The sequence below is a fragment of the Nyctereutes procyonoides genome, unplaced genomic scaffold, assembly GCF_905146905.1.
Source record: "Nyctereutes procyonoides isolate TBG_1078 unplaced genomic scaffold, NYPRO_anot_genome, whole genome shotgun sequence".
NCBI lineage: Eukaryota > Metazoa > Chordata > Mammalia > Carnivora > Canidae > Nyctereutes > Nyctereutes procyonoides.
Window position 1 is genome coordinate 6,735,484 of NW_026575128.1, and position 15,685 is coordinate 6,751,168.

At 55.7% G+C, this 15,685-nt stretch overlaps 1 protein-coding gene across 1 annotated transcript in view; it reads left to right on the forward strand.

Moving 5' to 3' along the window:
* KIAA0319L (KIAA0319 like) overlaps positions 1-15,685 on the forward strand; it is a 95,933-nt gene that overhangs the window by 74,988 nt on the left and 5,260 nt on the right. The window contains exons 12-20 of the mRNA XM_055341761.1: positions 534-666; positions 2,605-2,753; positions 4,137-4,288; positions 4,632-4,770; positions 6,440-6,599; positions 10,628-10,770; positions 11,483-11,605; positions 12,020-12,110; positions 13,897-13,988. Of these exons, the coding sequence (XP_055197736.1) occupies positions 534-666; positions 2,605-2,753; positions 4,137-4,288; positions 4,632-4,770; positions 6,440-6,599; positions 10,628-10,770; positions 11,483-11,605; positions 12,020-12,110; positions 13,897-13,988 (1,182 nt within the window). The remainder of the gene's footprint in view (positions 1-533; positions 667-2,604; positions 2,754-4,136; positions 4,289-4,631; positions 4,771-6,439; positions 6,600-10,627; positions 10,771-11,482; positions 11,606-12,019; positions 12,111-13,896; positions 13,989-15,685) is intronic.

Sequence of the window (15,685 nt, forward strand, 5' to 3'; positions counted from 1 at the left end):
TGAACCGTGGGGGAGAAGAGGGTTTTGGTTCCGATCTATACGACGGAGGGGTAGGAGGCAGCAGGTCACAGGGCCCCTGGCACCTTTGGTTGTCCACTCTGAGCGCTTTCCTCAGAGCTAGAGAGAGGGAGAGGACTTGACGGCCTCAGCTTGTGGCCTTGCCTGGGGCTGGTTATTGCAGCTTTGAGGAGACCTAGCAGATAGAGTCTGTTATCCCAAATCCTACCCTAGCCTTTAAGGTGAAAGCCCTCGTCTGCAAGAAAACCCTTATCACTCAGACCCTCTCTTTTGAACACCTGTAGCATCACATCTCAAACTGACATGGCATCTCACCTCCATCGTATTCTGCAGTGGTCTAATGAGAGGCTTTCACTCTGAAGTTCTTCATCGTGAGCTCCCTGACCCACAGTATCTGATAGTTCTGTGGGCAGAGAGGCAGTGTTCTCATGTCTTCCAGAACATATGTCCCGGTTAGTTCCTCTCCTTTCCCAGCTCAACTGCCTGCTTTTGATCTCTGTGTCTCTGTCTTCTAGAAAACAACAAGCCTCCACAGGCAGATGCAGGCCCTGATAAAGAGCTGACCCTTCCTGTGGACAGCACCATGCTGGATGGCAGCAAAAGCTCTGATGATCAGAAAATTATCTCCTATCTCTGGGAGAAAACACAGTGAGTGTTGACACAAAAGCCTTATTAATACAACCCCAGACCTTTGAAAGCAAGGTGGCACTGGCTCTTACGGGCTTATCCCAGGAGGGTGACAGAGAAAGAAACGGTAACAATCCTAAACTTCAATTCTAAGGAACTGACATAAAATAATTGTAAGAAAAAAGGAATGCTTGTCATCAGCTAGTCTCCAGTTAGTACTCTGTGGTCCCGGTGCTCTCACAGGTACGATCCATCTGCCGAAACGCAAAGTTTAATTACACTTGAGACGCAGCATGGAAGGGGTAATGGAGCAGAAAAATACTGGTGCTCCAGATTACCTGGGTGAGGCTGGCAGTGGGAAGGGCAGAGCACTGGTACCGGGAATCGAAGGGTCATCTGCACAATGAGAGCATTGCTCTGTCATTGTTTCCTTAAAGACACCGTTTACCAGTTACGGTAGTGAGAGGCTGAAGGCACTCACCAAAATAATACTAATTAAACTGGAATTACCTGATCAAACCATTTCTGGTTCTCACAGTTTGTTTCAGCTCCTCTAAACCGTAACAAATAGAGCTTAGGTTGTGTGCAGGATCCCACAGGAAGCAAAAGAATTCCAAGGGAGAGTTAAAAGCATTCTTGGTTTCCAAAGGGACCAACCATAGGACAGCCTGAGCTTTTTGTTTTGTTTTCATTTTTGACTAGGGCATTAGAAATGGGTGGGAAGGGGCTATAATTTGACTAGAGGAACCGTGTGATTTACGATTGGTGAGTTGGATTCTAGAAATTCTTTTCCTTGGCTCTTGTCTCTGGTGGAGAACTGAGTCTTCCTCAGCCCGGTGTTTGAATCATGACTCTTTGCTGAAGACACAGGAGATAAGCCGTCAGCTGAGTTTTACCAGTGCCTACAGCAGAAAGAATGCTTGGTGTAACTTCTTGGGGGAGAATCTGTTTCAGGAGGGATGACTAGGGCCAGAGGTTATATGTTTAAACAGCAAAACAGAGCAAAACCGGGAAGATTGCAGATTTCTCTGGTTATCCTGTAATTTTTTTTAAAGGTTTTATTTATTTATTTGAGAGAGAGACAGACGGCGTGCAAGCAAGGGGAGGAGCACAGAGGGTGAGGGAGAAGCAGACTGCGCCCTGAGCAGGGAGCCCAATGAGGAGCTTGATCCCGGAGAACCTGGGATCATGACCTGAGCCAAAGGCAGACGCTCAACTGACTGAGCCACCCAGGCACCTCTGGTCATCCTGTAATTTCAGGAAAGCTCTGGGGTGTTCACCCTGAACAGAAGGGCTCTGTGGTATGTGCAGAGCTGTGCCTGGATGTTGGCACAGAGCTCACTCCCCGGCCGCAGGCCCCTGCGTGAGGCCACAGAGGAGGAGGAGGGTTGCCAGGTGTGCGGGGTCCTGTGTGACCCCTGTCCAGGAGCTGCAGGGAGCTTGGCTTCAGAGCTGCTAAGAAGAGGATGGTTTTGCTGACAGTTCCTCTGCAGCCTTGGCCCATTTCCTTTCCTTGACTTTTCAGTAGGAGGGAGTTTGGCATGTGATTAAGAAACGCATCTTGCTTCTTTGCTGGCAAGAGCTGAACCAACTACTGGGCCAGAAATGCTTTTCAGAAACATCACTCTGAAACCCTTCTTTTGATCGGAGACCTACTCAGAGCACTTTCTTCCTTTTACGAACTGGAACAGCAAAGAGTTTGAACGTTCTAGAAAGTCATACGATAAAGCTAGACATGTTTGAAAGCTGGTGAATGGAATTTTCTGATCAGCGGGGTAGCCTATATTTTGGGGCCAAACGACACTGTCCAAATGGAATATTTTTAAATGTGCCCTCTCAAGGTCTGGGAAACAGTAGTTCGTGTCTCAGCTGAGGCCGTAAATGTCTGCTCCTGCTGAGTCAGGGACGGAGAGCCGCAGACATGTAGCGCTCCATCCTCTGGCTTCTGTCTTTGTCCAGGGGACCTGATGGTGTGCAGCTCGAGAATGCGAACAGCAGTGTCGCCACGGTGACAGGGCTCCAAGTAGGAACCTACGTGTTCACCTTGACGGTCAAAGATGAGAGGAACCTGCAAAGCCAGAGTTCTGTGAATGTCATTGTCAAAGAAGGTACCTCCCTGCTTTGGGTTGGCGCAGGCTCTGGGGCAGATACCTGAGGAATCGGGCAGCTCTTTTTGGCTGCAGCGATTGATCAGAGACGGGGGGGGGGGGGGGGGGGGGGTGGGGGTGGGGGGGTGGGGGGGGGGGGTAGCTGCTACGTGCTTTTCTGAAACAACCTTTAATTGGGGTGACTGCAAGGTGAATTTTAACTTCTTGTCTGTCTGTCCCCCTCCCACCTTCCTTCTCAGTTGAATAGGGAAAGAATTTGTTTTTTTCCTTTGCATCTTTATGTTGTCTCTGCTGCTAAGCCCTGGGGTTTCTGAGGCTCTCCTGCTGGTGCAGTGACACCTGCCGTCAGGCCTTAGAATGACTGTCCTGCGCCATAGCTTCCTGTGCTCTTCGGGGAGCCTGCTGCTGCCAGCATGAGGCTGGAGTTGATGGGCTTGCTGCGGTGTGCAGGCTGCAGGCTTGGGCAGGCGGTGGCCTGCGGGGAGGGCTGTGAGCTGACGGGAGGTGCGCAGGTGACCTCCGGCTAAGGTATCCCGTGCTCAGTGGATGGAGGTTGCACACCTGAGTAAACAGAACTGCAGGTGGAGCCCAGTAGAGATCTCCTATTTCCTTTTTCTCTATTAGAGTATTAAGGAAGGAATAAAAGATGTTGAGAAAATAACATTCTGGGCCCTATTTTGGCTTTTGTTTTGTTTTTTAAAGGTTTTACTTATTTATTCATGAAAGAGAGAGAGAGAGGGGCAGAGACACAGGCAGAGGGAGAAGCAGGCTCCATGCAGGGAGCCCGACATGGGACTCCATCCTGGGTCTCCAGGATCATGCCCTGGGCCAAAGGCAGATGCTCAACCACTGAGCCACGCAGGCGTCCCTTGTGCCTTATCTTGAATAGAATTTGTGGTATCAGCTGCCTGAAACCTAAAGTCTAATAAGGCTTTAGTCCAGTGGGGGTCTCTGTCTCCTGTCACATGCTTCCCAGGCAGAGATGTGGAATGCTTCCGGGGAGGCTGCTAGGAGGACCCAGGAGAAGCTGCTGCCGCTGCTGGATGGTGTCAGGGGAGCATTTCTCTGGGTGGGACTGGCACCTGAGGACCTATGGCCCTGGTGGTTTCCCGTCTGCACTGCTAGTGTTGGGCTTCCCGGTCCAGGCTGGGTTGTGTTTAGCATGGACAGCGGGGAACCAAGGCTGGTCTTCACTGGGTCCTAACTCCTAATTAAAAGTTGGCTTATTGTTTAAAAAAAAAAAAAAGCCACTAGGCTTTTCAGTGCTGGCGTGGCGAGGCACCTAAACAGTCCTGCATTTAGGATGCTTTTGATGTTCATCTCCCCATAAGCATCATGAGGAAGCATTCTTTTCTGTTATTTCACTGATGTCTCTTTGGTTAGAAATGAACAAACCACCTATAGCCAAGATAACTGGGAACGTGGTGATTACCTTGCCCACGGACACAGCAGAGCTGGACGGCTCCAAGTCCTCAGATGACAAGGGAATAGTCAGCTACCTCTGGACCCGAGACGAGGGCAGCCCAGCAGCAGGGGTAAGTGCCAGGACCTGGGGAGCTGCACAGGGTCGGGATGATGAGACGGCGAGAGGAGGCCGAGCCAAACATTCCGGGATCCGTTTTAACCAAAGGGTCTCTTGTGTCAAACCTGGATTGTCCTCTGAACCCCAGGGACCCGAATCCAGGGACCCTGCCTAGGGTCGCTCTGCAAGCTAGTGTGGCACAGAATGTGCTCTTCTGCCCTAATCTTGGAGCTTTGGGCTGCAGAGCTGTCACAAAGCAGGAGTTCCCCCAAGGGGCTTAGTTATAGCAGAAGCAGCACCTGAGCCCATAAAAGAAGTGTGGTTTTGCAACGTCGCCATGTCGTTCAACCCCACAGGAGGTGCTAAATCACTCTGACCACCACCCGATCCTCTTTCTTTCCAACCTGGTCGAGGGCACCTACACATTTCACCTGCATGTGACTGATGCGAAGGGGGAGAGTGACATGGATCGGACCACTGTGGAGGTGAAGCCTGGTGAGTTCATCTAGCCCTGGGACTGCGTGGAAGTGCTGGCCCAGCCCAACAGGACCTCAGTCCTGGGGCCCCTCTCCAGTGAGGACAGAGACAGGTGGCAAAGCTAGCTTCTAAACACTCTAGAGACCCCAAGCTGAAAAATCCTCAGTCTGTTCCAGCAGTATCCCTCCTCCCCTCGAGGAGTATGGACCCCCCCACTCATCTCAGATGGAGAAACTGAAACTCAGAGAGGGCAGGGCTTGCTCAGCGTCACACAGCAGTTGTGTCAGAGCCAGGCCTTCAGGCCCCTAGTCCAGCGCTCCCTCCTCTACATGCGATGGATGAGAGAGGGCTCTGGGTGCTTTGGGAATCTGAGCACAGGAATAACTTGAGTCATGATGCCTCATCAGCACCCAGCTGCAGAAAACAATTTATTTTTATAAGTTGAGCCTCAGGCTTTATCTGACAACCCAGGGAAGGTAAAGTAACTGCTGTCCTTTACATTTTTCAGATTTGCAGAAGTAAAATTTCTTTCTTAAATAGAACCGTGTTTTTATTTTGCTTTATTTTATTTGGCTAATTTGGTGTTAGGGAAGCAATGAGCGTGGGGTGGGGCAGAGCTTTATAAGTTCCCGAGCCTCTGATGTGAAGGTATTAACTGTAGAGGGGAAGGGATCTTGGCAGGCCTTCCAGTCCTTGTCCTACCTCTATGAAGGACAACAGCCAAGACACTATACAGCTTCTTCTGTGTTTAAAATCAGATCACAGATAGTCTGCTAATTATGCAAATGATACATCAGAACAGGCAAATGGTGCATCCAATTATGGGAATAAGGTATTCTGAATAATCACGTTTAACTTCCAAGTGCAGAGCAGTCTCTAGGTCACAATTAGAAATGAAGGACAGTGGTCTCCGAGTCCTAGAGTTGTGAGGACACCATGCAGCTCGCTGTTGCTCTAAGGAAGCCCTCGTTTCTTGACCACTTGGATTTTTTTGTGCATTTACTGTCCTCAAACCTGAAGGGCTGGTGCATTTCCATTATCAGTAAGATTGTTGAGGTGGACATTTTCTTCCCCGTTGTTGTAGACAAAGCACAGCAAGTCGCTGAAAATCCTGCATGGGTCAGGGTAAGTTGTAGATATCCCTCTCGTCCTGGAGAGCTCGGGGAGCCACCTGGGCAGAAGCTTTTATTATTATTGTTATTGTTAAAGATTTTATTTGAGAGAGAGAGTGCGCGTGTACGCATGAGTGGGGGGAAGGGCAGAGGGAGAGAACCTTTAAGCAGACTCCCCGATGAGTGGGGAGCCCAATTCAGGACTTGAGATTATGACCCCTGAGATCCTGACCTGAGCCGAAACCAAGAGTCAGATGCTTAACCAGCTGAGCCACGCAGGCGCCCCAGGACAGAAGCTTTAGGAGCAGACCTGGAAGTGTCCTCCTTCCCCACCCCCTTCACCAAACCCCTCCCGTCTCTGCTACGGCCTGATCCACAGGCTGGTAGGCAGCTCCTTGCGCCGGCCCCAGATCGCAGCAGCGGCAGTGCACGTCGGGCCCTGCTCCTCTGCAGGCGGTCGGTTGCACCCCTGAGTGCAGCCACTGCTTTCTCTCCAGGCCAGAACAGACGCACAGTGGCAACTCTGTGTTAACTCTCCTACTTCCAAAACCGTGACTGATCCACATGCTTTCCAGATCCCAGGAAAAACAACCTGGTGGAGATCATCTTGGATGTCAACGTCAGTCAGCTAACTGAGAGGCTGAAGGGGATGTTCATCCGCCAGATTGGGGTCCTCCTGGGGGTGCTGGATTCCGACATCATTGTGCAAAAGATTCAGCCGTACACGGAGCAGAGGTAGCTGGGCAATGAACGGGGGGGAGAAAAGGAGAGACCAGGGGCCCCCTGGGCTTCTTGATTGAGCTGAGAAATAGTGTGGGTAGATGGAGAGTGGTGCGCTCTCTGACCCAGACCTACTCATGGTTTCCATTTCTTTCATGAACTCGTCTCTTCTAGCACAGGTCGCATACTCCGCGCTAGATATTGCAGCAGGGTACCAGGGTGCAAGGGCAGGAGAGGTCCATTATGTTTGAAGGCCCTCGTTTAGTAGGGAAGACACTTGGGATCAACATAGAACATCAGTACAGGAAGAATTTGACAGACTGTGTGGCATCATGGGGAAGCAGGGCCAAGGCCAGTTAGTTCTGTCAGAGGAGTTTGGGAATGTGGTCCAGAGATGTCCTGCTGAGCAAGCTTAGAAAGACTAGGACGGAACTCACAACTGGGGAATAGCATGAGCCACGGTCCTGTGATACGGAAGTACACTTTCCTCTGGAAGAAGTTGTTTGGCTCAGAGCACTCACTAGGCCCCAGGACATGGCGGGAGAGAAGACTGGCCTTGTAAATGGACAACAGTCAAAAGCAGGCCAAGGAGTTTAGTCTTAATAGTTTGGGAAGCAGAGGACTCGTTAGGTTGTTTTATATGTATGAAGCTTCTGTTTTGTTTCTGTTTTTCTTTAAAGATTTTATTTGCGGGGGGGGAGCACAAGCAGGGGTGGGGGCGCAGAGGGAGAGGGGGGAGCAAGCTCCCCACTGAGCAGGGAGCCTGATGCGGGCAGGGCTTGATCCCAGGACCCCAGATCATGACCTGAGCCAAAGGCAGACACTTCGCCGACTGAGCCGCCCAGGCGCCCCTTGTTTTGGTTTTGAAGCAAGGAAATTTTGTTTTGTTTTGTTTTTTTATTGGGAGACCAGTAGTGTGGAGGCTAAACCAAAATAGGGAGAGACAGAAGGCTGGGGAGCCTAGAACTGTTCTAGTAAAAAGGTAATAAAACCCAAGTTGAGGGAGTGGCAATGGAACGACAGGAGAGGAGGAGTGAGAACAGAGGTAAATCAGAAAGACTTGGCGATCCTTTGGGAATGAAAGTGAATGAGGCACCAAACACAAGGCTTTAGGTCTGGGTGCCTGGATCGGTGGTGGATGCCAGTAAGTGAGGTTGGGGATACAGAGGGAACGGGTTCCAAGGAAAAGGTGATGAGTTGAGTTTTGACTGTTGGATTTAGGGTGTCTCCTGGCCTACCTGGGGAGAGGTTTCATCAGACAGTGGCAAGTGTGGGCTAGAACTTGGGGTGGGAGGAAGGGCCACTGCATACAGGTAGGAATCAGAGCCACGAGGACGGATGAGGCACACCAGGCTGAGCGTCCAGCGCTCTGGAGAAGCCCAGTGGTGACGGAGGTGGCAAGGCCAGGAGAGCCAGGAACAGAAAAGCAGGTGGGAGGGGTCTGCTGGAAGCTAAGGGGCGGCTGGCAGGTGGGGCTGCCACCCAGGGAGAGTGTGAGGACATAAAACAGGCTTTGGCTTTGTAGTTAGTGGATCATCAGAACCATAGGACGTTGGGTGATGGATGTTGGGGGCAGAGTGCAGATGCACGTCATGGTTGGAGGACAGAGAGGTAGCCATACAGCAGAGCTTGGTGCCGAAAATAAGGTGGGGGATGGAAAGAACCCCCTTTAAAGACAGGAAATGCTTGAGCACCTTTATAGACCCAGGGAAGGTGCAGAGGAGGAGTAGAAGGTGGTGGCAGGGGTGGGCCCTGGGCGCCGGCCTGGGCGCCTTGCTGCAGGCGGAGCGGGAGATGGGAGGAAGAGGCAAGATGTGCTGCTGTGGAGGCATCTTAGAGGGAGACGGGGTGCACCCGTTCGGGAGCACTGGCACTGGTTCTGGGTTTTGTCTCTGAAACTGGAGGCAAGACCGTCTGCTTTGAGGACGTGAGAGTGAGGCAGGCAGCCGAGGACAGTCCAGGCTAGGCAAGGCAGCTCCAGAAAAGGGTGTCAGCTTTGAGCCATCTGGGGCCTCGGCCAAGGTTAGAGACAGGAGATGATGGCGTGGAGCCCCGGAGCTTTAAGGTGTGCTGTTCCCGGAGCCTCGCCCCCAGAGGTTAGGGCTCAGTGGGTCTGTGGTGAGGTCTGGCCACCGGAAGTCCCAAAGCTCTCGGTGGGGTTCATGGGTCCGAGCAGGATGATTAGGACTTTGTATTTAAGCTCTGCTGGCGGCCTGGGCATGGGAACGGGGCGAGTGGCTGCTTGGACCGACGCAGCTGCCGGGGGTCGGGGCAGAAGCCCCGCGGAGTTGTTGCTGGGGGCGCTGTGGAAAGTGGTGCGGGACTAACCACTGGCACACGTGCCTGCGCTGCACCTGCGAGAGAAAAGCGTCACCGTGGCGCTGGGTTCCTGGCTCGGGCTGTGGTCTCATGGAGGCGTTCGGAGGAGGATGGGCTTAGAGGGAGACTGATGGCGGGAAGGTGCACGGGGCTGAGCACGGCGCTGCCGGGGGACTGACCTGGCCCTCCAGCCCCTCCCCGCACCTTAGCCCACCAGCTGGGCCTGCCTCCTGGGAAAACGCTGGCGCCCTCTTATAGGCCTGTTACCGAGCCCCAGACAGGAGGATGTTGCCTGTCCTGCCACAGGGAGAGGGCTCAGGTGTGCTTACTTCAAGTTCTTTGGACCCGCTGGGTTGGAGGAGACCGTGGGAGGTGGGGGGGGGTGGCGGTGGCGGGCATCGTAGCAAGTGGTTGCAGGAGACATGGTGGTTTAGGAGAGACCAGGGGAAAGGAGGTGGAGATGCCAGGGCCGCTGGCGTGTGGGAATCGAAACTGTCAGCATGGATTAGGTAACTGGGCAGAATTCATGAGAAATGGGCCACAGACCTTTAATGCAAAGTTTGTTTCTTGATTCTGGGTTTGTAATTCCCCACTGTTGGTCTCACTGTGCAGTGAACTTTTAGAAAGCCTTCTGTGGTGCCACACGGAGGAGGTAATGCTTTGGGATAAACAGGTGAGGCTGCTTATCCTGGAAGCAGCTGATCCAGTGCCTCTAGGTCCCAGCTAGCTCCTCTGCGTGCCAACGGGGCCATATCTGGGACACACCTACAGCCCGTGTGACCCACTGACGGCAGAGGTCTGGCGGGGAGGCTGATGTGGAGTCCAGTGGGCTCCCCAAACGAGGGCCAAGGCATAGAGAACAGACCGTGCCCACGTAAACGTGTGGTCAGACATGACCCCCTTGGACAGAAATGGACAGAAAGCAGAGCGAATCTAGACACGGGGCAGCATAACCTCGCACCAGCCACCCCACTGGGTCAGGTCCTCCTTGTTGCTGTCACGTGAATGATCATTCGGCTGTTCTGATCCATGGATAATGCCTTTTGTGTTTTTTAAGATTTTATGTATTTAAGAGAGATAGCAAGTGAGAGAGAACCCGAGCTGGGGGAGGGGCCGGGGAGAGGGAGAAGCAGACCCCCCCCCCCGCCCCCAGAGCAGGGAGCCTGATGCCAGACGTGGCCGTGACCTGAGCTGAAGGCAGACGTTCACCCATTGAGCCAGCCGGGCAGCCCCTCGGGTGATGCTCCGATGCTGCCCGACGGTACACATTTTCCAGAGCGTTGTGGTTTGTCTTACAGGTGACCTAGACACACACCCGATGGCACCACACCGCTCTTAGCTGTCAGAGGCTGACGGCAGAGATGTGCTTGTAACCAAGTCCCTGTTTCCTGACCTCGGGTTGCTGGTTGGAACGGCCCCTCTCGTGAGCTGGGGCAGCTTAGGGCATTTCTGAGAGCATAGGTTTTGGAGTCGGACCTGTCGGGGCTGGGATTTGGCTCTGCCGTAATTAACTGTGTGACCCTGGGCAAGTTACTTAACCCCCCTGAGCCCGTGCTGTCCTCTGTAGAATGGCGATGACCCTGAGAACACCGTTGTCACTGGCCTGCGGGGAGAGCATGGCCCCATCCTTAGCAGCTCTGGCACAACAGGAGGTGCCTTCAGAGAATGTGGCGACCGCTGCTGGTAGGGCTCCAGCTCATTGTCACCGTCGCATGTCTCTGCAGCACCAAGATGGTATTTTTTGTTCAAAACGAGCCTCCCAACCAGATCTTCAAAGGCCATGAGGTGGCGGCGATGCTCAAGAGTGAGCTGAGGAAGCAAAAAGCCGACTTTCTGATATTCAGAGCCCTGGAAATCAATACCGTCAGTGAGTACCTGGGGGCAGCTGGGATTGGAGCCTCCCCGGCGCACACAGCTCCCCACGGCCCCGTGTCCTCGGGCTTTACCTCCTGTTCTCTGGAACACGGAGACGAGCACCTGGCTACACTAGCAGGATCACGAGAGCGTCCCGCCCGGTGCAGAGGCCTGGGAGTTGGGGAAGAAAATGACATCTTTATTGTCACTAACCTCTGAGACTGTTCCCTGCCATGAGGAAGGCAGGCAGCCGACTCCACTAGTGGTCACGGAACCTGTGACTTTAAGGCAGTAGAAATCACAGGAAACTTCATAGCACATACCTGACGAAATGTCATTTTTACTCCTTGTTACTTTAAAATTATGACCCTTGTTAGAGCCGCTTCTACATCTGGCTACTTAATGTTTTCATAAAGACGCATGTATTATTAGCTTAAAACTCTCTATTCTTAAGTATTTCAAGAACATGTGCAATATAAGTGCTTTCCTTTGGAATGTACCCAGGTATTTTATTTTGGCATTTAAGTGGTGCAAAGGAGGGGCCCGGGGGCCTGAAAGACCAAGAACTGGCCACGCAGAGTAGCAGTGAGCCCCCGGTTCAGATGACGGCGCCCTGTCCAGCCGGCAGGGAGCCTGGGGCCGCGGGGGGCCTGGGGTGGGGGACCCCAGGGCCGCGGGGGGCCTGGGGTGGGGCCAGGGCGCTGACTCCTGCCCGCCGCCTTCAGCGTGCCAGCTGAACTGTTCCGACCACGGCCACTGCGACTCGTTCACCAAGCGCTGTGTCTGCGACCCCTTCTGGATGGAGAATTTCATCAAGGTGCAGCTGAGGGCCGGAGACAGCAACTGTGGTGAGTGCTGCCGGCGGGGCGGGGTCGGGCAGGCGGGTGGGGGGTGTCCGCGGCCCGTGAGCGGGTGGGGCGGGCTGTGTCTTCCTCGGGCTTCCCGTCCTCAGCGCTGCGCCGGCTCAGGGCGGGTTCGGCAGCGGCTCATAGGAACCAGGCTTAGGTCCGAGCCCTGCGCGCAGCCCGAGTCAGATCGGCCGCCAGGCGCCCTGTGCTTTCGGAGGCGTCGTGCTGCAGCCTCCCGGAGTCCCCTGGGGCTGCCTCCGCAGCTGCCCCCCCCCCCCCCCCCCGGCAGGGCCTCCCCTGCCCAGGGCAGTTCGTCGGGGCGCGGAGCCAGGCTACCTGCCAAGGCCGGGGCAGCCCACGCCGCGCTCCTGGCCGCTCCGCTCGCCACCCTCACCACTTGGTTTCTTTCGGCAGAGTGGAGCGTGTTGTACGTTATCATTGCTTCCTTTGTCATTGTCGTCGCCCTCGGAACCCTGTCCTGGACGGTGATCTGTTGCTGTAAGAGGTAAGACAGATTCTCCTTGGGAAGCGTTAGAGCTTCGGGTCATGGATTCATCTGTTCGGGAGGTACTGGCACCTTCTGCGCAGAGGGCGTGAAGTCTTGGGGTTCCTGGCTCCCCGGCACTGCCCCACGCAGGCGTCGGGAGGCCTTCATCACTGTGGCCCACTCTTGAGGGCCGGGCTGCACTCCCGCAGCCAAGGGCTGTCAGGGCCCCGGTTCCCGACATGGGAAGCATGGCCATGGCCAGGGTGGGAGCGGGAGGGCCCGGGGGTGCGCTGGGTCACTTCTCTAGGGGCGTGTTACCCTGCACACCTGCCTCTGCACTTGACACGTGAATCCTCAGTCCTGCCCTTCTTCCTAGGTGGGGTTCACACGTCTGCACACTTTCGCGTAACTGGAGATTTTAGTCAGTCGTGATTGAGTGTTTTGGGGTTTTGTTGTTGGAGCCTTCCCATCTAGTCTTACTATTTTATTTTAAGATTTTATTTATTCATGAGAGACACAGACAGAGGGAGAAGCAGGCTCCACGCAGGGAGCCCAACATAGTACTCGATTCCGGGTCCCCAGGGTCACACCCTGGGCTGAAGGTGGCGCTAAACCGCTGAGCCCCCCGGGCTGCCACTAGTCTTAATAATGAAAACTACAAAAAAAAAGAAAAAAATACGTAATACATTCCCATTAAACATAAGTTTGATTTCTACATGACTGTGTGCCAAGCACCAGGATAACCCTTTTTAGGTAAAATATCTTTTTTTAAATGCACCTGTCAACCTTTTCTCATCTCACAGCTAAGGGGACGAAGGCACGGGAAAATGGCCTCGCCTGTCCACCGACACAGCTAATAGGTGGCAGAGCAGAGATTTAACCTCACATAAAATGTAGAAAGTGAATTTTTAAAAATTCCCAGCAGTCCGAGAGAGCCACCACCAAGAGCTCTGTTGGTTAACGCTCCCCCCCCCCCCCAAGCAGCGGTTGGTGGTTCCCTCAGAGAACCGAGCGTGTCTGACTCCAGTTGCCTCTTTCCCTTGTTGCTGTACGCACGGCTTAGAGGCTTCCAGCCCTGCACGAGGGCATGCGGACGCTAATCATCCCCGGAATTTGGCTTACACCTGAGTTTTACCAAAAAAAAGTGCTTTTTTAACCTGAAACCTCCCTCACTTAGGGAGGTCAGGAGGTGCATATAGAAATGCCTGTGCTGCGTTTAAGAACCATAGGAATGACATGACTGGTTCGTCTGGACACCAGCTGCCGAGGACAGAGAAGTTACAGCGGCTGCTGGGATGTCAGCAGATACCCCAGCCGATCCCCCAGCAGATCCAGGCTTGCGCCGCTGGGTCCTAGCAGAGCAGCAGCCCAGGCCTCCTGCTAGGGAGATAGTACCCCAGACGGGCGGCCGCCCGCTCCACTGGCCACTGAGTAAAGCTGTTTCCCCGCCCCAGCATCTTCCCTCCACGTACCGCCGCTCGTGGGGCACGCTGGATGTGCCCGCACTCTGTTACCTTTACGTTCTAATGGATCTCTGCTTCCTTGTCACTGCGGGCAGCTGAGCCCGGGGTACGGTGGCCACAGGTTTTTGCCTTTCCCAGAATTGCCAAGGGGCCGTTGAACAACAGACACAGCTGCCACCTCCTGGCTGAGAAGCACGGAAGGAAACCATCCTTCCGTTAGGCGGTGTCCATGGGGACAAGGGGACAAGGCCTCTGCAGCCTGTGGCCCCCCTGACGGGCCCCCCACATCCCGGAGCCCCACTTGGAAGCCCCTTGAGCAGCGGCGGGGTTGTGTTTTTCAGGCAGAAAGGAAAACCCAAGAGGAAAAGCAAGTACAAGATCCTGGACGCCACGGACCAGGAGAGCCTGGAGCTGAAGCCCACCTGTCGGGCAGGTATGGCCCTTGGGTGCAGGCGGGGCCCCGCACTCCTGAGTGCGCTGGAGACCGCTGTCCCTGGTCCCCCAGCAGTCCTGCACGGTCTGTACCGAAACCCACCATTGTCCCTAGTCCCCCAGCAGTCCTGCGCTGTCCTCGCAGAGACCCACCGCCGTCCCAAGTACCCGTGTCGCTAATAGCTGTTTGTTCTGGAAGGTCGTTTTGTGCTGAGGGCTGAGCTGCCCGTCTCTGGCAGAAACCAGCTGCTGGGTGAGCTCTGAGCGGCCCCCCTTCTCAGTGCCCCACCACTTTGCTGAGGGACTCCCCCTCCCCCCTGTGGGTCTGCTCGTTGGTTTGCTCGGTTCATCCTGGCTCCCGGCCTTTCCAGCTGCCCCTGGTGCTCAGGCTGGCACCCTGGTCCCTTGGGCCTGGCCAGTCTGTCCTCTGGGCAGACGATGAGGTGGATGGCAGTGTGGGCTGCTGACGTCTCTGGAGGCCCTGCGGCCCCGAGGCAGGCAGGGCAGGGGGGCTGCTGGCCTGTGACTCCAGCGCGGCTGGCAGTGTAGGGTGGCCGTGTAGGGTGGTGTCCGGTGCCTCCCTGCTGAGAATCAGGCCTCGAGTGGGCAGGGCCAGCAGGGCCCCCTCCCCTGGCCTGTTGACAGGACCCCAGGTGGAGCCGTTGTCCAGCGCCCTGCCCACAGGTGCTCCCCGGCGGCGCCCAAGGCCCTGCTATGCCCACAGAGGCAACGTGGGCTCTGCACCCAGGGGCCGGGCCAGGAGGGCGTGGGGTGGTGCCTGGATGTCCTGCAGCCTGTGCCTGGGAAGCGTGAGGCTCCCACCGACACTGGGAGACAGACGCTGGGAGCGCAGCCTGCGGGGAGAGTGTGCACGGCCACCCTCCTCGGAGCAGCCATGGCGGTGCAAGGGCTTGGGGCGACCCTGGGTCTGGCCAGCCTGCTGGCTTAGGAAAACCGTGACCTCGGACGCTTGAAAGGTGGGTGGGTTTCAGGTCTGCTTCCCTGGACCTTTGTCCTTGTGGGCCGCCCTCCTCGGCAGATGCCGCAGCTCGATTTGCTATCCTCCCCTACCTGCTCGGGTCACGCTCCCCCCTCTGTCACCGCGCTTCCACATCTCTCCCCGCCCCGCCGGTCAGTGAAGTGGCCTCGGCCGGGAGCGCGTGGGAACAACAGACACTGCTGTGGGGCCGCTGCTCCGACTCAGGGCCGTACAGGTGATGGAGGGGCCCTGGGCCCGGATGGCCAATGGGACCTGGTGCACCGGGGGTAGGCAGCAGTCAGCGGTTGAGGCAGAGGAGGAGGCGGTTGAGGCGCGGCTGCTGGAAGGCGGGAGGGACCCCAGGACGCAGGGAAGGTGGCCTCCGGGGCGCGGCCTGGGTGGGGGTGGGGGGCGCGGCCCCTGCTGCGGCCCCTCCTGCGGGAAGACAGCGCAGCCACGGGAGCTCCTCGAGGAGGAAGGGGGTGCAGCGACCTGCCCTTCACCTCCCCCCCCCCCGCCCCCCAGCGCGTGCGAGGGAGTCGGTGGGCAGGAGCAGGCGGCCGCCCGCCCGGCGTGTGGGCCAGGCCCCGGGGGAGGGCCCGGCAGGCTCGGGGGAGACTGCGCTTGAGGGCGAGGCTGGAAGGCCGAGGAGGACCAGGTGACAGTCTGAAAGCAGCGAAGGAGTTCAGGATGCTGGCGGTGACAAGGGCTCCCTCGAA